This window comes from Rhinopithecus roxellana, chromosome 13, assembly GCF_007565055.1.
Source record: "Rhinopithecus roxellana isolate Shanxi Qingling chromosome 13, ASM756505v1, whole genome shotgun sequence".
Classification (NCBI taxonomy): domain Eukaryota; kingdom Metazoa; phylum Chordata; class Mammalia; order Primates; family Cercopithecidae; genus Rhinopithecus; species Rhinopithecus roxellana.
The window spans coordinates 109,411,180-109,434,866 of NC_044561.1; the positions used below are offsets into that span (position 1 = coordinate 109,411,180).

The following is a 23,687-nucleotide window of genomic DNA, read 5'->3' on the forward strand; positions in this document are numbered from 1 at the left end:
CTTTACTCTTAGGGATAATAACGTCAAGGCTAAAAGCTCTGAGAAGTCCTGTGTCCAGCCCTGAATTCTGATCCATGGTATTTGCTTGATGCTAGCCTTAAGGTTGACTGAATCCTGCATCTGAAATCTTGGCACCTGTTCTTGAGCAAATATTTTCTATGGGTGGTGGTCAGACATAGAACTGGGATATATGAACTTACTGCATAGGATATATAAATTGTGTGTGTGCTTTTTAAACAGTAATTATTTTACAACCCATAATGAATTTGTTTACAGAACCAGAACTGTTCTTCCCAAGTCGGTGTTCTTTGGTGTGTCCAAATCTGGGTCATAGCATCTAGTTATAGCTCTAAGAACTGGAAGGTGACTTATCTGAATATAGACTTGTCTGATTGCATATCCTCCTACATAACTTTCTCTCTCTTTTTCTTTTTTCTCTTTTTTTTTTTTTTTGAGACAGGGTCTTGCTCTGTCTGGAGTACAGTGGCAAGATCATGGCTCACTGCAGCCTTGACATCCTGGGCTGAAGCCAACCTCCCAATTCAGTCTCCTGAGTAGCTTGGACTATAGATGCCCACCACCATGTGTGGCTATTTTAAAAAACCTTTTGTAGCAATGGGCTTTCACTATGTTACCCACAATGGTCTTGAACTCCTGGGTTCAAGCCACCCTCCTGGCTTGGCCTCCCAAAGTGCTGGGATTATAGACATAAGTCACTGTGCTCTCACTCTCTTTATGAGTGCCAGAATTCCTGAGTTCATCATCACTGGATATTCTCCCTGCCCTGTGCCACCACCACTGTACAGGATCTGTAACAATGGTTGTTTATTTGCTAATACATATAGTTAATAACTGTATATAAGACAGAGTGCGGTGACTCATGCCTGTAATCCCAGCATTTTGGGAGGCCAAGGCAGATGGATCACTTGAACCCAGGAGTTCAAGACTGGCCTTGGCAAACCCATCTCTACAAAAAAATATAAAAATTAGCCAGGCCGTGGCTGAGCTGAGAATCACTTGCGCCTGGGAGGTCAAGGCTGCAGTGAGCTGTGACTGTGCCACTGTACTCCAGCCTGGGTGACAGAGCAAGACATGGTCTCAAAAAAACAAACAAACAAACAAACAAAAGGTCAGGTGCAGTGGTTGATGCCTGAAATCCCAGCACTTTGGGAGGCCAAGGTGGGCGGATCACCTGAGATCCGGAGTTCAAGACCAGCCTGGCCAACATGGCAAAACCCCATTTTTACTAAAAATACAAAAATTAGCTGGGCATGGTGGCAGGTGTCTGTAATCCCAGCTACTCGGGAGGCTGAGGCAGGACAATGACCTGAACCTGGGAGGTGGAGGTTGCAGTGAGCCGAGATCACACCATTGCACTCCAGCCTGGGCCACAAGAGTGAGACTGTATCTCAAAAAAAAAAAAAAAAAAAAAAAAAAAAAAAGAAAGAAAAGAAGAAAAAGAAAGGAATTGTGTAGCAGAATTTGATCTGAAACCTATATATACAGGAAGTGGTGAACTCTCAGTCACCTCAAGTTGCTTTGGCAGACACTTATCAAAAAGAAAACAAAACAGAAAACGACATCATCTATTATCTTTTGCTTACTTCTACTCTCTACTTCACTGCTCTTGTAGCTCAGATACTTGCTAGCAGTTAGTTTCTCATAGAAAAAACACATAACAGGCAAGGGATCCACAGCTTTCTAGCTAACCTCTGATGTCTGGTTTTGTAGGAACAGAAAAACCACCCCAGATAGGTAAGCAACATGTATAACAAATACAGAAGAAGGCTTTTTAATAGTTTGTCAGGGTTACTGTCTGCGCTTTTTGTTATTGTTGTTGTTGTGTTTTTTTGAGATGGAGTCTCACTCTGTCACCCAGACTGGAGTGCAGTGGCAGGATCTTGGCTCACTGCAACCTCTGCCACCCGAGTTCAAGTGATTCTCCTGCCTCAGCCTCCTGAATAGTTGGGATTACAGGTGCCTGCCACTGCACCCACTGCACCTGGCTAATTTTTGTAGTTTTAGTAGAGACGGGTTTCACCATCTTGGCCAGGCTGGTCTTGAACTCCTGATCTCATGATCCACCCACCTCAGCCTCCCAAACTACTGGGATTACTGGCATTAGCCATTGTGCCCGGCATTTTTTTTTTTTTGAAACGGAGTCTCACTCTGTCACCCAGGCTGGAGTGCAGTGGTATGATCTTGGCTCACTGCAACCTCTGCCTCCTGGGTTCAAGCAATTCTTGTGCCTCAGCCTCCTGAGTAGCTGAGATTACAGCTGCTCACCACCATGCCCGGCTAATTTTTGTATTTTTAGTAGACACAAGGTTTCACTATGTTGGCCAGGCTGGTCTCGAACTCCTGACTGCCGATGATCCACCCACCTTGGCCTCCCAAAGTGCTGGGATTACAGGTGTGAGCCACCGCACCTGGCCAGGGTTACCATCTTATATACTCCTCATTCCTTGAAAAGGCTCCAGAATAATACACTTATGTAAAAAGAATTGAGTTTGGCCTATTATCCTCAAAAAGTCAGATTCTAGGACATTATTAAAAGATCTTTTTGGTGAATGAAATCTTAAAAGTTTATATCCCAGTGGACACCATAATGATTATGGATATTTTCATAATTTAAAAAATTGTTTTAATTCATCAGATTTTCTTTTAAGAATTTATCCTAAGGATGTGGCCTAAATATTTAAGCTACAAATGATGCTCATCACAGAGCTGTGCATAACTAGAAGCAACCTGGCCAGGCGTGGTGGCTTACACCTGTCAGCCCAGAACTTTGGGAGGCCAAGGTAGGGAGATTGCTTGAGTCCAGGAGTTGGAGACCAGCCTGGGCAACATGGCAAAATCCCACCTCTACAAAAAATTAGCTGGGTGTGACAGCAAGACTGAGATGAAAGGAGTGCTGGAGGTCAGGGCTGCAGTGAGCCATGATTGTGCCACTGCATTCCTGCCTGGGTAATAGAGTGAGATCCTGTCTCAGAAAAGAAAAGAAAAGAAAAAAGAAAAGAGAAAGGAGGGCAGGGGAGGGGGAGGGGAGGAGAAGGGATGGGGATGGGGAGAAGAGAGGGAAGGAGAGTGGGGGACAGGAGAGGACAAGACAAGAAAAGAAAAAAGAAAAGGAGAAATGACCTAAATGTCTCACACTGTGGCATTAAAGAAATCACAGTACCTAGGCTTGGCACAGTGGCTCATGCCTGTAATCCTAGCACTTTGGGAGGCCAAGGTGGGCGGGTCACTTGAGCTCACGATGTCAAGACCAGCCTGAGCAAACACGGCAAAATCCTGTCTCTACAAAAAATATAAAAATTAGCCAGGGTGATGGCGCATGCCTGTAGTTCCAGCTATTTGGGAGGCTGAGGTGGAAGGATTGTTTGAGTCTGGGAGGTCGATGCTGCAGTGAGTCATGATCATGACTGCACTCCAGTGTAGGTGACAGAACCCTATCTCAAACAAAACAAAACAAAAAGAAATCACAGTATATATACATGTATATATTACATACACCTTAAATACATGGAAAGATGAGACAAGGAAAAGGAGGTAGGCAGAAGAGGTGTATGAATACTAACCATTTGATTTTCTTTTCTTTGAAAAAAGATTACTAGTGCCTGAAGTCTTAGCATGATGGTGGCAAGAGGGTGCAGTCTTGCCTGTGGTAGCAGAATTACCTATAAATAATACTTATATGAACAGGACATTTTCTTTTGTTTGTGTGTGCGTGTGTGTGTGTGTGTGTGTGTGTGACAGACAGAGTCTCACTCTGCTGCCAGGCTGTAGTGCTGTGGCGTGATCTCGGCTCACTGCAACCTCCAACTCCCGGGTTCAAGTGATTTTCCTGCCTCAGTCTCCCGTAAGCTGGGACTATAGACGCATACCACCACAACTACTTAATTTTTGTATTTTTTAAAGTAGAGATGGAGTTTCACCATGTTGGCCAGGATGGCCTTGATCTCTTGACCTCGTGATCTGTCCGCCTTGGCCTCCCAAAGTGCTGGGATTACAGGCGTGAACCACCACGCCCAGCCAGGACATTTTCTTAATAGACTCCTCGGGAAGATTATTGTCAGCTACCTTGTTTTTCCTGTCATTCAGATTTTAGAATTTTATTAAGTCTCTTTTATGTGTTTCATTAACATGTGTAAGTAGACTAGAAAACTTCTTCAAAAACACAATTAACAGGGGACAAATTAATGGTTTCAATAAACTATACCAGCACATTCTAATCTCAAACTTAATTGTTTTCAAAACGTGTGTGTATTGTCCACCTCACCTCCTCATGATTCACATTTCCATGCTGTCTGACACCCACTATATTATGTACAGTGTGATCCAATGTGTTTTACATATAGTATGTTAAATTGGATAACTTACCACAATCTATCATTTCAAAGTCATCATTTATATTTTTATTATATGCCACAAATTCTCTTGGAATACTTTTCAGCAGAACACTTCTATATACCTACAACACCAGAGGGGAAAAAAAGGACTGCTCAGTCACAGAGGTACAGGTTAAACAAAATCAAAGTGAGAAGAGCAAAATATCAAGCCAATGAAAAACTATTTGTCTGTATAAGTGATACTCAAGGGTAAAATGTTATTAGCTCTAGTAAGCATATATGGTAACACATACCATAAAAGAGGCAATACTGGAGAAGAGCTTACCATCTAAGATGGGCTTAGTTTATAAAATAGAAGAAATAGCAACTAAAGACTGATGATCGGGTTTTACTAAATAAAAGCAACTTCAAAGACCTGAATTTGGTCAGGTGCGGTGGCTCACACCTGTAATCCCAGCACTTTGGGAGGCCAAGGCGGGCAGATCACTTGAGGCCAGGCATTCAAGACCAGCCTGGCCAACATGGTGAAAGCCCGTCTCTACTAAAAATACAAAAATTAGCTGGGCATGGTAGCACACACTTGTAATTCCAGCTACTAGGGAGGCTGAGGCAGGATAACTGCTTGAAGCCAGGGGGTGAAGGTTGCACTGAGGTGAGATTGCACCACTGCACTCTAGACTGGACAACAGAACAAGACTCTGTCTCAAATACAAAACAAAACAAACAAACAAACAAAAACAAAAGACCTGAATTAATTCCTCCTTCTTTTTAATTCCTTACACAACAATCTATTGGTCTTTTTTTTTTCTTTTTTTTCTTTTTTTTAGAGACAGGGTCTCACTCCATGGCTCAGACTGGAGTGCAGTGGCACAATCATGCCTCACTGTAGCACTGACCTCCTGGGCTCAAGCAATCTGCCTGCCTTGGCTTCCTTAACTGGTGGGATTACAGGCGTGAGCCATTGCGCCTGGCCAAGAGTCATTTGTTCTTAATGCAGCTTGTTTTTCTGCCCCCAGCCTAGTCCCATCTCCTTTCAGATGGCCACATGAAAATCTTTTCCCTTCCCTGCCCCTAAACTATCTCACCTCTGAGATAGCTGGAAAGGCATAATCCATTCCCCCTTGTACTATATTATAGGTTACTGGTATTAAGAGGATATTCAGGGAGCCATGGCTTGGCCCATTTTTGACTCACACTGACCTCACCTTAATGATCTTCAAGGACAATCTAGAGCTTTCTAGGCTCTGTTCCTGAGGGATTTTCCTGAAGAAGCCCAGAAAATCTTAGCTTATCACAGGATATAACAAATGCCTGTACTTGGTTCTTCAAATGCCTCTATATTGCTTGCTATAATGTATTTTAGGGCTTAAAGCTCTCTTAGAAGGGGATATAACTACTAATACTGAGGCCACATCTCTGTGTTGGTCTGCAATCTAGGCCATTCTCACTCTCTTTCTGTCTATAATTTCCAGGGCCAGAGAAGAGACCATTATGCTTCCTAACAGCAGAGCAACCAGGTTCTTGAATGATCAAACCCTTAAGGTAATTTACTTGTGTTCTTCAGGTACAATATTAATAATAATATGACATTAACATTCATTAAATGCTTATTGTGTGCCAGTCCACTCTGCTACCATGACTGAAAGGTTTCATGCAATTTTCACCACAGCCAGAACAATATAATCAGAAATGTTTAATATCTATTCAAAGATGCAAACATTAGGATGCTTAGCAGATGGCAAAAGAAGCTGTAGTTAGGTTAATGAACCCTAAAATTTCACTGGGTTTAAATATCATTAAAAAAATAAAGTTATATAATTAAAGAATAGTATTATTATACATATCTTTTTTTTTTTTTTTTTTTTTGGAGACAGAGTCTCGCTCTGTCAGCCAGGCTGGAGTGCAGTGGAACAATCTTGGCTCACTGCAACCTCCGCCTCCCGGGCTCAAGCAATCCTCCTGCCTCAGCCTCCCGAGTAGCTAGGATTACAGGCGTGTGCCACCATGCCTGGCTAATTTTTGTATTTTTAGTAGAGAGACAGGGTTTTACCATGTTGGCCAGACTGGTCTCGAACTCCTGACCTCAGGTAATCCACCTGCCTCCGCCTCCCAAAGTGCTGGGATTACAGGCGTGAGCCACTGCACCCGGCCATTATACATATCTTTCATTAAATGAACAAATGGAATGGCAGAACTTATGAGAAGTATATGAAAGTATATGGATGAATCGGAAACAGATTTCCTGGCTTCTATTGAAATTGTCCTTTGATGAAATTATCTCTTGAGTTTTAATGTTATCCATTAAAACAGAAAATCTGAAGTATATTAAAACTATAAAATAAGTTTACCTTTTATATAACTTGTCAGTGGAAAACAGTAAATCTATTTTTGGACAGTAGGAAAAATAATGTAACTCACGTGACTATTAGCTTGGGGCTGATTCCTGTAACTTTTCATAATTTCTTGAAAAGTTCTTTCTTCTTTTGTTACCTAAGGAAAATAAAAACTGCACTTATCAAATGCTTTTTGAAAGAAAAATGGCTCTGAACAAAATTTCAATTATAAGTTGGCACTGAGAGCAACCTTGCAGAAAACCATTAACCCCAGGCCAGTTCATGACTAAAAACCACTAACATTTATTATTTTTTTCTACCTTTACAGTTCAGGCTTTGTAGCCTGTGGGGAATCACTTAATAGTTTCATTAATCAAAAAGCACTGAAACTGCTATGGTGTGACTCTACTGAAAATCCATTTCTTTATATAAAAAAAGATATAAGAAAACTCAGATCTGTTTAATGCCCTGCAGTCTCCAGTTTTATTAATTTTAAGTACTTACTTAAAAGTAAATTAACCACATACAAAGGATTAAAAATATCTTACAGCGATGATCCTCAATCAAACTGAGTGGCTATTATAGGATTAGGTTTTAACATTTCAGGACAGACTGTAGGGTTTCTAATGTTTAGACAGAAGTCACAGTGGTGGCCAAAAGGAAGAAAAAGGAATTCCTTCTGGGATCTCTGTGATCATAAACTTCACTTAAGTTGCTCCTTTCCCTTGCTTCACTGTCCATTAGTGCTAATCCTGTTCTCTATAATGATGAGCTAGAAATGGCAAAGCCTGAACTCTAACAGTCTTCTGGAAAACACACGATTAGTTAGTAACATTTATCTTTTAAGTTTTTCTTTTTCTTTTTCTTTTTTTTTTTTTTTTTTTGAGACGGAGTCTCGCTCTGTCGCCCAGGCTGGAGTGCAGTGGCCGCATCTCAGCTCACTGCAAGCTCCGCCTCCCGGGTTCACGCCATTCTCCTGCCTCAGCCTCCCGAGTAGCTGGGACTACAGGCGCCCGCCACCTCGCCCGGCTAGTTTTTTGTATTTTTTTAGTAGAGACGGGGTTTCACCATGTTAGCCAGGATGGTCTCGATCTCCTGACCTCGTGATCCGCCCGCCTCGGCCTCCCAAAGTGCTGGGATTACAGGCTTGAGCCACCGCGCCCGGCCTCTTTTTTTTTTTTTTTTGAGACAGAGTCTCGCTCTGTCATCTAGGCTGGAGTGCAGTGGCGTGATCTTGGCTTACTGCAACCTCCACCTCCCGGGTTCAAGTGATTCTCCTGCCTTAGGAGTCCCTCCTGAGTAGCTGGGACTACAGGAGTGTGCCACCAAGCCCAGCTAATTTTTGTATTTTTAGTAGAGACAGGGTTTCACCGTGTTAGCCAGGATGGTCTCGATCTCCTGACCTCGTGATCTGCCTGCCTCAGCCTCCCAAAGTGCTGGGATTACAGGCGTGAGCCACCGCCCATCCCTTCAGGTTGAGTTTTCTTTTTTTTTTTTTTTTTTTTTTTGATTGAGACGGAGTCTCGCTCTGTCGCCCAGGCTGGAGTGCAGTGGCGCGATCTCGGCTCACTGCAAGCTCCACCTCCTGGGTTTACGCCATTCTCCTGCCTCAGCCTCCCGAGTAGCTGGGACTACAGACGCCCGCCACATCGCCCGGCTAATTTTTTGTATATTTAGTAGAGACGGGGTTTCACCATGTTGGCCAGGATGGTCTCGATCTCCTGACCTCGTGAATCCGCCTGTCTCGGCCTCCCAAAGTGCTGGGATTACAGGCTTGAGCCACCGCGCCCGGCCCAGGTTGAGTTTTCTAACTGCAACTTCACCATTCTGCAAATCAGCAAGATTCACTTCAAACACCTGACTCTTGAGGCTATCAGATGCAATTTGGTTCCTTGAGTCCTGGTAACTAGTGTCTTTCCAGTATTTCTTGTATTGAACATAGTCTGTGTTTTTTTTACATCAAACTAATCTTTCTTAAAAAATGAATCAACCATTTTCTTCTTGGCTCCCTTTTTGTTGCCTTTTGTATGGTGCATGTTCTCGTTAACCGCCATAGTGCTGCAGTAACAATTATTAAGACCTATTATTTATTTATTTATTTATTTGAGACGAAGTTGTGCCCTGTCGCCCAGGTTGGCATGCAGTGGCGCAATCTTGGCTCACTGCAAGCTCCGCCTCCCAGGTTCACGCCGTTCTCCTGCCTCAGCCTCCCGAGTAGCTGGGACTACAGGTGCCCGCCACCACGCCTGGCTAATTTTTTGTATTTTTAGTAGAGACAGGTTTCACCGTGTTAGCCAGGATGGTCTTGATCTCCCAACCTCGTGATCCACCTGCCTCGGGCTCCCAAAGTGCTGGGATTACAGGCGTGAGCCACCGTGCCCGGTCTAAGGCCTATTTTTTACAGAGATTTCAAAGAGGCATTCTGGGAGAAGGGGTCACAAAGGAGTTTAAAAACATACGCTCTGTCTCAAAAAGCTGAAAAATCAAATCTTAACTGTATACATCTGCTAGGACTGCCAGTGTGGCCAGTGTGGTAAAGACAAATGATTGTATCAGATATATGAGAATTTTAAAAAACAAGCAAGATATGTTATTCTATGACTTAAAACATGTTGTAGCAACTAGAAAGTAAAATGTTCTTCTGAGGCAGCACAATAAATCACGAGAAAGCAATATGCAATATGGTACAGAAACTTGTTTTTTTCTTGAGACAGGGTCTTGCTCTATTGCCCAGACTGAAGTGCAGTGTCATGATCTCGGGTCACTGCAACCTTGGCCTCCTGGGCTCAAGAGATCCTCCCACCTCAGTCTCCCAAGTATCTGGGCCTATAGGTGCAAGCAACAATGCCCAGCTAATTTTTTACATTTTTTACAGAGATGAGGTTTCACCATGTTGCCCAAGCTGGTCTCGAAATCCTGGGCTCAAGCGATCTCCTTGCCTTGACCTCCCAAAGTGCTAGGATTATACATGTGAGCCACCATGCCCAGCCTCTTCTCCCAATGTATACATTACCTTTGCCATGATATAAAAGGCACAAAGGAGGAGCTGATCCAAATGCCTGTCTTTCATTAGATCAGGGCAGTGAACTAAAGTGAATTCAAAACACGTCCATATCTTCCTTCGTAACTCATTTGAAACATCCAGTTTTAGACATAGATCACGTAAGCGTACACTTGCCAAATGATAGACCTAAAATAGAAGGTAACAAACACATTGACGCAAAACACCAAGTAAATCATTTCTCAAATTTTTATGTATTACCATGAACATGGGCTTTCAGACCAAGATTAAAAACATAGGCTGTTGATATACTAAATTAAATAAAATTTCTGTTCTATAGCACTAGTTCACTGCTATGGCAGGAGGATATAGATTAAAGCAAAGCTACTTGAAAAATTTTTTTAAAGATGTCATCTATTACTCTATGCTGCCAACTATGTAAAGTAAGAAAAACTGAAATACAGGATTTACCTGCATCATGACAATTATGAATACATAATTTTTCCTTTTTTTTTTTCTTCTTAGGTGGTTTCTCGCTTTGTCACCCAGGCTGGAGTGCAGTGGCACCATCTTGGCTCACTGCAACCTCTGCCTTCTGTGTAAAGCAGTTACTGCCTTAGCCTCCCGAGTAACTGGGCGTACAGTTGCAGACCACCATGCCTAGCTAATTTTTGTATTTTTTGTAGAGACAGGGTTTGATCATGTTGGCCAGGCTGGTCTTTAACTCCTGACCTCAAGTAATCCACGCACTGCAGCCTCCCAAAGTACTGGGATTACAGGTGTTAGCCACTGTGCCCGGCCCGAACGCATAATTTTTCAAAGCTCAGAAGTCTGTCTATTCTCTTTGGGTTCAGGTAAAATTGCTAGGAGGCCTAACACGCCAAATAATAAACGTTTGACTCCAAAATGAGTCAGAAAGCAAAACCATTTAAAAATTGCTCCTATATTCTACACTTCTTATGAGCACAATGGGAACAAAACAGGAATGTTAAATAAGATACAAAGCTTTTTTTTTTAAAGCATGTGAAAATAAATTCAGTTCAATTCCCTGGCCCTAAGATCCTGCAAGACTTTTATTATTTTAAGAATTGATAACTGTGATGTGGTATTCCTAAACCAGACTATTCTATTCAAACTTTTTTTTTTTTTTTTGAGACAGAGTCTCACTCTGTAGCCTAAGTTGGAGTGTAGTGGCACGATCTTGGCTCACTGCAACCTCCACCTCCGGACTCAAGTGATTTTTGTGTCTCAGCCTCCCGAGTAGCTGGGACTACAGGCAAGCGTCACCATGCCTGGCTAATTTTTTTTTTTTTTTGTATTTGAATAGAGATGTGGTTTCACCATGTTGCCCAGAGTGGGCTCGAACTCCTGAGGTCAGGCAATCTGCCTGCCTCGGCCTCCCAAAAAGTGCTGGGATTACAGGCGTGAGTCACTGCACCCGGCCCAAACTATGTCTTTAAATTTCCAGAGGGGAAAAAAAAAGAAAGTTACCCCTTACAGAAAATTATCTTTGGCAGAAAAATACCTACAAACTGAGCTTAAAAACTAATTTAAGCTACTCAGTAATCTACTATAAAAAGAGACAAATAGTTGACTCCAAAGCCACCAGTGATTTATTTTACAGCAAACAAATTTTCTGTATCCTCTCCCCTTGTTTCTGGTCCAGCCATGCTGAGGAAACAGTAGGGTCAGAGCAGAGGGAAAGACACTAGAACTTTATATTCATGAAAGGAGAAGATAAGAGATATAGTCCTAGCTAGAAGAATTAAAAATAATATGTAATTAAGTAACACTTGGTAAAGTATCTTTTACAGAACTGATCCAATGCTTATAGGATACACATATGCTGGAAGGCTTCTGATTCTAACATTCACAGTAAATTCTGTTTAGGCATAGAACACCAGCATCACACTGAGTTCAGCATAGATAATCGTTACAATTTACTAAATGAATGGTTATTGAATTTATTATAGATTCAGACATTTCAGTTCCTTTAATATTTTCTAGCTTCTAATCTATACTGAGTAGGTTATAATTAAATGAAAGGAAAAGGATGTTAGATTCTAAAACAACATTCAAAATAAAGAATTCACCAAAAAAAGCCTTATTTCTTTCAAACTTAGGTTAATTATCAGAGGCAATAATTTGCCATTTTGAAAATTAAAAATGGTAAGTAAATGGGGAAGCCGGTATGTTTTCAAGCTCTGTATTTTAAACAGTCCTTAGGCATAGGAGGGGGTGGAGGAACAGAGAAGAGAAGCCAGTAAAGGTGGTGAAAAGAGCAAGACTCTCCCTTAACCATCCTAACTGTCAACCAAAGCAGCTCTGCTTTCATATGTTTTGTTTATACTTCTGGAGACTATTTCATTCAAAGAAGGGGTTTCCCTAAAAGAGGAAATTCCTTGGAGAATCAGTTGCTCCAAAACCCACAATGTAATAAAAATAAATGAGCTATAATTGAAAGGAACAGAAGACAAAGAATGGTTGTAGAAGCTATAAATGAGTTGTTTTCCAGTGTCTGTCTCCTCTTCTGCAATAACAGAACCCTTGACATTTATACCCGGCTTCCTGTAATAAAGACTGCATTTGCCCCTTTGAAAATTCTGCCTGGGCACAGTGGCTCACATCTGTAATCCCAGCACATTGGGAAGGTGAGGTGGACGGACTGGTTGAGTCCAGGAGTTTGAAACCATCCTAAGCAACATAGCGAAACCCCTTATCTACAAAAAATTAAAAAATTAGCTGGGTGTGGTAGCCTGTGCCTATAGTCCCAGCTACTCAGGAGGCTGAGGTGAGAGCATCGCTTGAGCCCGGGAGGTTGAGGCTGCAGTGAGCCATGATCTTGCCACTGCACCCCAGCATGGGTGACTGAGTGAGACCTTGCCTCCAAAAAATAAATAAATAAATAAATAAATTCTACAAGTGGCTACATGACTAAGTGGGAAATAAACAGCACTGGTGTATGTAACTTCTAGGACAGGTTCTGAAGGTGAGGAGGCATGCTCTTTTTCTTCCTGCTGGCTAGAATGCAGATATGATATCTGGAAGGGAAGCAGTCATCATGGACTGAGTTAGAAACCTTGTGTTGAGAACGGCCAAAAAATCCTTGTAGGGACCTGGGTTTTTTAATTTTTTGAGATGGAGTCTTGCTCTGTCGCCCAGGCTGGAGTGTGGTGGCGCAATCTCGGCTCACTGCAACCCCCGTCGCCCAGGTTCACGCCATTCTCCTGCTTCAGCCTCCCGAGTAGCTGGGACTACAGGTGCCTGCTACCACGCCCAGGTAATTTTTTTGTATTTTTAGTAGAGACGGGGTTTCATCATGTTAGCCAGGATGGTCTAGAACTCCTGACCTCGTGATCTGCCCATCTCGGCCTCCTAAAGTGCTAGGATTACAGGCGTGAGCCACCACGCCTGGCCAGGACCTGGGTTCTTAATGGTCATGGTAACCACAGCAGTCCCATACTACTTACACAGACTTTATGTGAAAGATAAATTCTCTTGTTTAAGCTACTATTAGTTTCAAACAGCTAAACTGAAATCTAAGAAATAAATAGATAATCACTATGCCCAAGGTCAGAAAACACATTAGAGGTACTGTGAAAGAAATAGGATTTGATACAAAAACGTAAAAAATAATCCTTGACTGGGCGCGGTGGCTCACGCCTGTAATCCCAGCACTTTGGGAGGCCGAGGCGGGCAGATTACGAGGTCAGGAGATCGAGACCATCCTGGCGAACACGGTGAAACCCCATCTCTACTGAAAATACAAAAAAAAAAAAATTAGCCGGGCGTGGTGGCGGGCGCCTGTAGTCCCAGCTTCTAGGGAGGCTGAGGCAGGAGAATGGCGTGAACCCGTGAGGCGATGGAGCTTGCAGGGAGCGGAGATCGTGCCACTGCACTACAGCCTGGACAACAGAGCGAGACTCTGTCTCAAAAAAACAAAACAAAACAAAACAAAACAAAAATCCTCATGTTTTATCTTAATATAAAACTATCTAATTCAGAGCGTGAGCTAAGACTTTCCATGATAGCAAGTGACAAAGAATGGAGAAAAACATGATTGAGGAAGAGTATAAATTAAGGAAAATTTATTTAGCATACAGAAAAAAGGACATATAAAAAATGATTGCTGGGCACAGTGGCTCATGCCTGTAATCCTAGCACTTTGGGAGGCTGAGACGGGTGGATCACAAGGTCAGGAATTCAAGACCAGCCTGGCTAAGATGCTGAAATCCCGTCTCTACTAAAAATACAAAAATTTGCCGGGCGTGTTGGCACACACCTGTAATCCCAGCTACTTAGGTCACTGAGGCAGGAGAATTGCTTGAACCCGGGCAGCAGAGGTTGCAGTGAGCCAAGATCACGCCACTGCACTCCAGCCTGGGTGACAGAGCAAGACTCCGTCTCAAAAAAAAAAAAAAAAAAAAAAAATTATTAGGCCAGGCGTGGTGGCTCGTACCTGTAATACTAGTACTTTGGGAGGCTGAGACAGTGGATCACAAGGTCAGGAGATTGAGGCCGTCCTGACCAACATGGTGAAACCCTGTCTCTACTAAAAATAAAAAAATTAGCTGGGTGTGGTGGTGCGTCCCTGTAATCCCAGCTACTCGGGAGGCTGAGGCAGAGAATCGCTTGAACTAGGGAGTCAGAGGTTGCAGTGAGCTGAGATCGCACCACTGCACTCCAGCCTGGCAACAGACCGAGACTCCATCTTAAAAAAAATAATAATAATAATTACAAGTACAATTGGTTGGGCCTGGGTGGCTCACACCTGTAATCCCAGCCACTTCGGGAGGCTGAGGTGGGAGGATCGCTTGAGCCCAGGAGTTAGAGATGAGCCTGGGAAACAGAGCGAGACTCTCTTTCTTCAAAAAAAAAAAAAAAAAAAAAAAAAAAAAGTCTAGCTGGGTGGGGTGGTGCACGCCTGTGGTCCTACTACTCAGGAGGCAGGATGATCTCTTGAGCCTGGGAGGTAGACTACAGTGAGCCATTATCGTGCCTTTGCACTCTAGTCTGGGCGACAGAGCTAGACCCTGTCTCAAAATAATAATAATAATAATAATAATAATAATAATAATAATAAAAGATTAGTAGAAAAATACACTTAAATTTGCTTGTAGACCCAGCTACTTGGAGGGTAATGAAGGAGGATCACTTGAGCCTAGGAGTTTGGGCTATAGTGTGCTGTAACTGTGCTTGTGAATAGTCACTGTACTCCAACCTGGGCAATAGAATGGGCTAGCCAACCATCTAGTTGTGGGATACACTGCAGTCATGTTTGGTTATAAATATCTGATTAACATGTTTATCTTATCAGAAGCTATCTTATTCAAAATGTGCTTGTAAGAGATAGGACAAATTCAAGTTATTGTCTAAGGTCAACAGTTTTTAGTCCTTTTCCATTAATATTAAAATAATTCAGGCATTATAATAAGAACTGGTCATATGCTAATTTAAAAGGTAACACACTATATTTATTTTATTTATTTTTTATTTTTGGAGATGGGGTCTTACTCTGTTCCTTGGGCTGAAGTGTAGTAGCACCTTCTTAGCTCACTGCAGCCTCGAAATCATGGGCTCATGTTATCCTTCCACTTTAGCCTCCTGAGTAGCTGGGACTACAGGCATGTGGCTCTATGCTGGCTAATTTTTTAATTTTTTGGTAGAGACTGGGTCTCACTATGTTGCCCAGGCTGGTCTTGAACTGCAAGCCTCAAGTAATCCTCCTGCCTTGGCCTCTGAAAATACTGAGATTACAGGCATGAGCCACCATGCCTGGCCTAGATTTATAATAAAAATTATGAGTAACAGCTGGGCATGGTGGCACATGCCTGTAATCCCAGCACTTTGGGAGGCTGTGGTGGGCGGATCACCTGAGGTCAGGAGTTTGAGACCAGGCTGGGCCAATATGGTGAAACCCCGTCTCTACTAAAAATACAAAAATAAGCCAGGTGTGGTGGTGCACACCTGTAGTCCCAACTACTTGGGAGGGTGAGGCAGGTGAATCGCTTGAACCTGGGAGACAGAAGCTGTAGTGAGCTGAGATCATGCTACTGCATTCCAGCCTGGGAGACAGAGTAAGACTCTGTCTCAAAAGTAAATAAATAAATAATGGCTTGGGCATGGTGACTCACACAGTAATCCCAATGCTTTGGGAGGTCAAAGAGGGGGGATCACTTGAGCCCAGGAATTCAAGGCTACAGTGAGCCATATTCATGCCACTGCACTGTAGCTTTGGTAACAGAACAAGACCTTGTCACTAAAAAAAAAATGTAAAAAAAAAAATAGCCTTCTCACAGTATCCCATCAATCTTTAGAATGATTCTTCACTAATTCAGATTCACCCATGAGATCCAACATGTATTTGTCCCACAGTGAACTCCATTCTACAGCAACATAACACAATGGAGTTTCAGTTAATTCCGGAGGCTGGCCAACTACTTACTCAAAGTTACAAAAGAATATAAGCTAGCAAAAAACATAAGTTAGATCTGAAAACAGAATCAAATCCTGTGAGCCTCAGTCTAAACTTATAGCTCACCAGGATCATAATGTTCTCTTGAAAGGTCAAATGTATTTTTTAAGTGGCTAAAGGTACATACAATCACTTGATAGCAAAGCCAGACTAAGCATAAGAAAAAATACAGACCACTATCTCTTGTGAATATTGGTGCAAAAATCCTCAACTAAATACTAGCAAAACAAATTCAACAGCATATGAAGAGGGTTATACACCATGACCAAGGAGAACTTATTCTTAGAAGGTAAGGATAATTTGAAGTAAGGAAATCAATCTGTATAACACACCACATTAAAAGGACAAAGGGAAAACGGCCACATAATCATTTCAAGTGATACAGGAAAGCATTTGACAAAATTTAACACCCTTTCATGATAAAAAATACTCCAAAAGCTAGGAAGAGAGAAGGAAACTAACTAAACAAAATAAAGGATATACAATAATCCCTTGGTATACACAGGAGATTTCTTCCAGGAGCCCCTGCATATACCTGAATCTATGCATACTCAAGTCCTCCATTTCGCCCTGTAGAATCCCCATGTACAAAAAGATGGCCCTCTATATACACAGGTTTCACATCCCTCAAATACTGTATTTTCATTCTGTGTTGGCTGAAAAAAATTTGTATACAAGTGGACTTGTACAGTGCAAAAACATGTTGTTCAAGGGTCAACTGTATATAAAAAACCCACAGCTAACATCATACTCAAATTGAAAACCTGAAAGGTGTTCCTCTAAGATCAGGAGTAAGACGAGGATGTTTACTTTCACCACTTTTATTCAACATAGAACTGGAATTCCTAGCCAGAGCAATTAGGCAGGAAAAAGAAATCCAAATTGGAAAGAAAGAAGTAAAATTATCTTTGTTCATAGATGACATAATCTTATGCATGGAAAACTCAAAAAACCTAAAGAATCCATAAAAACTGATAGAACTAATAAATCAGCAAAGCTGCAAGATAAGAAAATCAGTACAACAACATCACTTGTGTTCCTTTATATTACATTAATGAACAATCTAAAAAATGAAATTAAGACAATTCCACTTACTTACAATAGCATCAAAATAATACAATACTTAGGAATAATCTTAAGCAAGGACTTGTCTTGCAAAAGACATATACTGAAAACTACAAAATGTTGCTGAAAGAAATTAAAGAAGACGTGAATGAAAAGACATCCTATGATCATGGACTGGAAGACTTAATATTCTTAAGATGTCAACACTAGCCAATGCGATCTCCATATTCAATGCAATCTCTGTCAAAATTCCAACAATGTTTTTGCAGAAAGAGAAAAATCTATCCTAAAACTCATATAGACTCTCAAGAAATCTTGAATAGCTAAAACAATCTTAAGAAAGAAAAACAAAGTTGGAGGTCTCACACCTCCTGATTTTAAAACTTTTGACACAAAGCTACGGTTATCAAAACAGTGTGGTACTGAATACAGATAGACATATAGTCCAATGAATAGAATAGAGAGGCCAGAATTAAACTCCCATATCTATGCTCAAGTGACTTTTCAACAAGTATTCTAAGCTCATTTAACGGGAAAGGGCAGTCTTTCAACAAATAGTGCTGGGAAAAATGGATATCCATGTGCAAAAGAATGACTTTAGACCCTTATCTAACACCATATACAAAAATTAAAATGGGCTGGGTGTAGTGGCTCATGGCTGTAATCCCAGCACTTTGGGAGGCTGAGGCGGGCAGATGACTTAAGCTCACAAGTTCGAGACTAGCCTGGGCAACATTTTGAAACCCCATCTCTACAAAAAAATGCAAAAACAGGCCAGGTGTGGTGGCTCATGCCTGTAATCCTAGCACTTTGGGAGGCCAAGGTGGGTGAATCACCTGAGGTCAGTAGTTTGAAACCAGCCTAACCAGTATGATAAAACCTTGTCTCTACTAAAAATACAAAAATTAAATGGGCATGGTGGCATGTGCCTGTAGTCCCAGTTACTCAGGAGGCTGAGACAGGAGAATTGCTTGAACCCAGGAGGCAGAGGTTGCAATGAGCCAAGACTGCGCCACTGCACTCCAGCCTGGGCGACAGAGTGAGACTCTGTCTCAAAAAAAAAAAAAAAAAACAAAAAAACAAAAAAACAAAAAACAAAAAACAACAAGAACAACAAAATTAGCTGGGCATGGTGGTACATGCCTGTAGTCCTAGCTGCTTGGGGGGTTGCGGTGGGAGGATCATTTGAACCCGGGAGGCGGAGGCTGCAGTGAGCTGTGACTGCGCGACTGCACTCCAGCCTGGGTGACAAAGGGAGACTGTCTCAAAAAAAATAGGCATAATAAATATAAGAGCTAAAAACTATAAAACTCTTAGATGAAAACATAGGGGAAAAGTTTTATAATACTGGATTTGGCAATTATATCTTGTATATGACACCAAAAGCACAGACAAAAAATGAAAAGAATAAATTGACTTTATTACAATTAAAAACTTTCATGTGTCAAGAACACTATCAATGGAATGAAAAGACAACCCATAGAATGGGAGAAAATACTTGTAAATAGTATATTTTATAGGGGATTAATATCTGGAATACATAAAGAACTTCTACAATTCAACAAAAACAAAACCCATAATTTAAAAAAATGGGCAAAAGACTTGAATAGACATTTCTACAATGAAGATATATAGATGGGCAAAAACACATGAAAAGATACTCAATATTACTAATAAGTAGGGAAATGAAAATCAAAGCTATAATAAGATGTCTCTTTACACCCATTGGATGGCCATTATCAAAAAAACAAACAAACCAGAAAACACAAAATGTGGCAAGGATGTGAAGTACTTGGAACACTTGCGCCTTGCTGGTGGGAATGTAAAATGGTCCAGCCACTGTGGAAAATGGTACGGTGGTTCCTCAGAAAATGAAATACTAAATTACCCTCCCATTTCTGGGAATATACCCAAAGGAATTGAAAGCAGAGACTTGAATAGATATTTGTTGCTATTTTTTTTTCTTCTTAAGACGGGGCCTTGTTCTGTTGCCCAGGCTGGAGTGCAGTGGTGCGATCTTGGCTTACTGTAGCCTCAACCTCCTAGGTTCAAGTGATCCTCACACCTCAGCCTCCAAAATAGACAGGACTATAGGCATCTGCCACCACACCTGGCTGCTTTTTTTTTTTTTTTTTAATAGAGATAGGGTCTCACTGTGTTGCCCAGAGTGGTCTCAAACCCCTGGGTTCAAGTGATCCTCCTGCCTCAGCCTCACAAATCGCTGGGTTTACAGGCATGAGCAACCGTGCCTGGTTTGAACAGACACCTGTACACAAATGTTCACAGCAGCATTATTCACAATAGTCAAAAGGTAGAAGCAACCCAAATGCCCATCAACAGATGAGTGAATAAACAAAATGTGGTATTAAACAGAAAGTATATTCATATGATGGAATATTTTTTCTTTTGTTCTTTTGTTCTTTTCTTCATACAATGGAATATTATTCAGCCTTGAAAAGGAAGGAAATTCTGGCACCAGCTATATGGATGAACCTAAAAGACATTATGCTAAGCCAGTCACACACACAAAAAAACAAATACTGTATGATTTCACTCATATGAAGAACCTAGAGTAGTCAAATTCACAGAAACAGAAAGTAGAATAGTAGTTGCCAGAAGCTGAGGAAAGGGAGAAATGGATACAGAATTTCAGAATGAGAAGATGAAAAAGTTCTGGAGATAGATGGTAGTAATACTGAAAAGCTGCACAGCAATGTGAATGTATTTAATACCATTGAACTGTACACTTAAAAATGGTTAAAATGGTAAATTTTGTGTTATGTATATTAGAAAAAAAAAAGACCAAAGTCTGTCTCTGTTACTCAATCTTTCTTCCATTGATTAAATAAATTCTTTTTAAATGCTGTAAAAACACATACCTTTCTGTAAAATAGTGCTAAGGACCCAGTTCTCTTTGGCCTGCTTATTCCAGTTGAATGTACCTCTTGTGCTTTAGTCAGACTGGTCTGTTTTGGAGAAGCACCAATTAATGAATGAGCAGTAAGTGATACAGGACTCTTGACTTTAGACTCTTGATTTGTATTCATGGAAATAGGTATCAGCTTGATCTCTGCAGCATCATTTGCAACACCTGAATGTATAAGTATTATTAGAAATAATCTGCATATGTTCTAGGAAAGTTGTCAACTATATATATTTTGTCAATTATATATATACATATCTGTGTGTATAAGAAGGCTACAAAATAGTAATTTTTAGGTTATGTTTTTTTTTTTTTTTTTTTTTTTTTTTTGAGACAGGATCTCCCTTGGTCACTCAGGCTGGAGTGCAGTGGCGCCATCTCAGCTCACTGTGGCCTTGACCTCCTGGGCTCAAGTGATCCTCTCACCTCAAGTCCCACAAATAGCTGGGACTACATGTGCAAGCCACCATGCCTGGCTAATTTTTTTTTTTTTGAGATGGAGTTTTGCTTTGTCGCCCAGGCTGGAGTGCAGTGGTGTGATCTCAGCTCACTGCAACCTCTGCCTCCCAGGTTCAATTCTCCTGCCTCAGTCTCCTGAGTAGCTGTAACTACAGGCGCATGCCACCATACCCAGCTAATTTAAAAAATATTTTTAGTAGAGACGGGTTTCACCATGTTAGCCAGAATGTCTTGATCTCCTACCTCGTGATCTACCCTCCTTGGCCTACCAAAGTGCTGGGATTACAGGCGTGAGCCACCGTGCCCGGCCTGTATTTTTTTAGAGATGGGAGTTTTGCTATGTCACCCAGGTTAGTCTCCAACTCATGAGCTCAAGCCATCTGCCTGCCTCGGCCTCCCAAAATGCTAGGATTACAGGCATGAGCCACTGCAGCTGGCTTTTTTTTTTTTTTTTTTGAGATGGAGGCTCACTCTGTCACCCAGGTGGGAGTGCAGTGGCCTGATCTCGGCTCACTGAGACCTCTGCCTCCCAGGTTCAAGCAATTCTACTGCCTCAGCCTCCTGAGTAGCTAGGACTATAGGCATGCACCACCACACACGGCTAATGTTTTTTCTGTATTTTTAGTAGAGACGGGGTTTCACCACGTTGGCCAGGCTGGTCTCAAACTCCTGACTTCAAGTGATCCACCTACCTCAGCCTCCCAAAGTGCTGGAATTACAGGCATGAGCCACTGTGTCCGGTATCCCCACATGTTTTTTTTTTTTAAGACAACGTCTTGCTCTGTTGTCCTGGCTGGAGTACAGTTGCGTGATCACGCCTCACTGTAGTCTCAAATTCCCGGGCTCAAGTGATTCTCCTGCCTCAGCCTCACGAGTAGCTGGGACCACAGGCACACATCACCACGCCAGCTAATTTAATTTTTTGTAGAGATAGGATATTGCTATGTTGCCCAGTCTGGGTCTCAAACTCCTGGGCTAAAGTGATCCTCTTGCCTCAGTCTCCCAAAGTGCTGGGATTACAGGTGAAAGCTACCATGCACTGTAAAAATCTTTATTTTCTAGAAACAAGAATATTCGGTTTTGTTTTCATACTTTAAATTTATTGGAAAAAAAAGCAAATTTTGTTCTCATTTTATATGTGCCTGTGACGCGTTTATAGTTTAAATTTATTGGAAAAAAAAGCAATTTTTTAAACGTTTTCAGCACTTGAGATGTTGGTCAAAAAACAGAATTTTTGCTCAATACATACATATTGGAAAGCTCAGATAAGAACATTTTAAAAGTAGCTCGGGGAGTTTGAGACCTGGGCAACATGGTAAAACCCCATCTATACCACAAATACAAAAAAATTAGCTGGTAGTGGTGGCACTTGCCTGTGGTCCCAGCTACTCAGGAGGCTGAGGTGGGACGATCACTTGAGCCTGGGAGCAGAGGTTGCAGTGAGATGAGATCGTGCTGCTGTACTCCAACATGGGTGACAGAGTGAGATCCTGTCTCAAAAAATAAAAAAAGAAGAAAAGAAAAAGTAAAATCAGTCTAAACAAAGAGGACAGTAAATTTATAAAATTTGAAAATAAAAAAAACTATAGGTTCAAAACAAAAGACAAGGTGGAGCACAGAGGATTTATAGGGCAGTGAAACTACCCTGTATGCAGCTACAGTGACAGACACATGTCATTATACATTCTCAAAATCAATAAATTATTCAATACCAAGAGTGAACCCTAATGTAAACTATGGGCTTTGGGTAAATTGTCAATAATGTAGGTCCATCAACTGTAACAAATGTAGCATTCTGGTGTGGAATACTGATAATGGGGGAGGCTTTATATGCCTCTGGTAGGGGAAGAGGGAATATGAGAAATGTCTGTACCTTCCTCTAAATTTTGGTGTGAATCTATAACTGCTCTAAAAAAATCAAATCTATTTTTTTTTTTTAAAAAAGTATAGGTTCAAGAGAAAATAATGAGTTAGAAAAACCATGTGATCTAATCCACTAAGACATTTCTTAAATTTTTATCTCAGAAAAAATATAAAACAAATGCACTATAACGTTACCATGTGATGGAATCATAACTTTATGTCCTGTTGTTCCTGTTAATGGGGCTGTGGCCATTGTTAGAAGAGTTTGACCAGGTAAAATTGATATATTTTCAGCAGTAATGCTTGAAGAAGGAGCGAGTTTCAATTTTGTTCCTTCTGTTATGATCTTGCCCATAAGCATTTCCTTTGGGGGGTCCTCTCCAAAGAGTCTTCTCTTAGCACTCCCTGCGGTAGGAGAACTGTAGCGTTCATGGACAGAAATTGGAGACAATGGTTGCATATCTAAAAAAAAAATAATAAATTTAAAACAGAAATGTATTCCAAAATAATATGCTCCCCCAGCATTTTGGCTGTTATTGTTTGCACAGGTGGCAATATGTTCATATCAACACTATCTGCATTTCTTCCTGCAAAAGGTTGAAAGGTAGTAACTGGAACAGAGCACAGACCAGAAGTACATTAGTACCTGATGAGAATCTGACTTGACTCTCCCATTCACACTTCCCTTTTATTTCCTAGTTCCTGCTTTCTCACTTCACTCAACAGATAGTGAGTTGAGGTACTTATGCTGGGCACTAGCTAGATATGAATAACATGGCCTTTGCCCTCATGGAATATATAGTCTACTGGGAGAAAGAGGCATGAAATAAGTCACTACGATAAAATGTGAAAACTACAATCACTCATCTTCCTGGTTTCTTGAACCTCTGCCTAAATTAAAGGAGCAAAACATTAAGGATAAAGTAGAGGTTGAGAGGTAGAATGATGTGAGCACTAAATTTTAGTAATAGTCCAATATCTCCCAATCTTACCTAGTAAAGAGCACCTGAGAAGAAGAGAAGCAAAAGCAATATCAGGAATTTGGGTCACAGTTTTGCCTCTCTGTGCATATTTGCACTCCAAGCAATTTAAGGCAGTAGCTCTGGCTTTCTAATTTAATAGATATGGAATCATCTTCAGTAAATCCATTAGAAGATAAGAGTAAAGATGATATAAATCTGCTTACCTTGCCTTAATCTGAGGGTTGGCAGTAGTG

At 41.2% G+C, this 23,687-nt stretch overlaps 1 protein-coding gene across 6 annotated transcripts in view; it reads right to left on the reverse strand.

Annotated features, from left to right (window-relative positions):
* Positions 1–23,687, reverse strand: part of RBL1 (RB transcriptional corepressor like 1) — a 92,628-nt gene that overhangs the window by 12,062 nt on the left and 56,879 nt on the right. For all 6 annotated transcript variants that reach the window (XM_030915684.1, XM_030915686.1, XM_030915683.1 and 3 more), the window contains 5 exons: positions 22,667–22,933; positions 20,106–20,317; positions 9,699–9,875; positions 6,771–6,842; positions 4,384–4,474 (listed from right to left, as the gene is read on the reverse strand). In XM_030915684.1, coding sequence (XP_030771544.1) covers positions 4,384–4,474; positions 6,771–6,842; positions 9,699–9,875; positions 20,106–20,317; positions 22,667–22,933 — 819 coding nt within the window. The remainder of the gene's footprint in view (positions 1–4,383; positions 4,475–6,770; positions 6,843–9,698; positions 9,876–20,105; positions 20,318–22,666; positions 22,934–23,687) is intronic.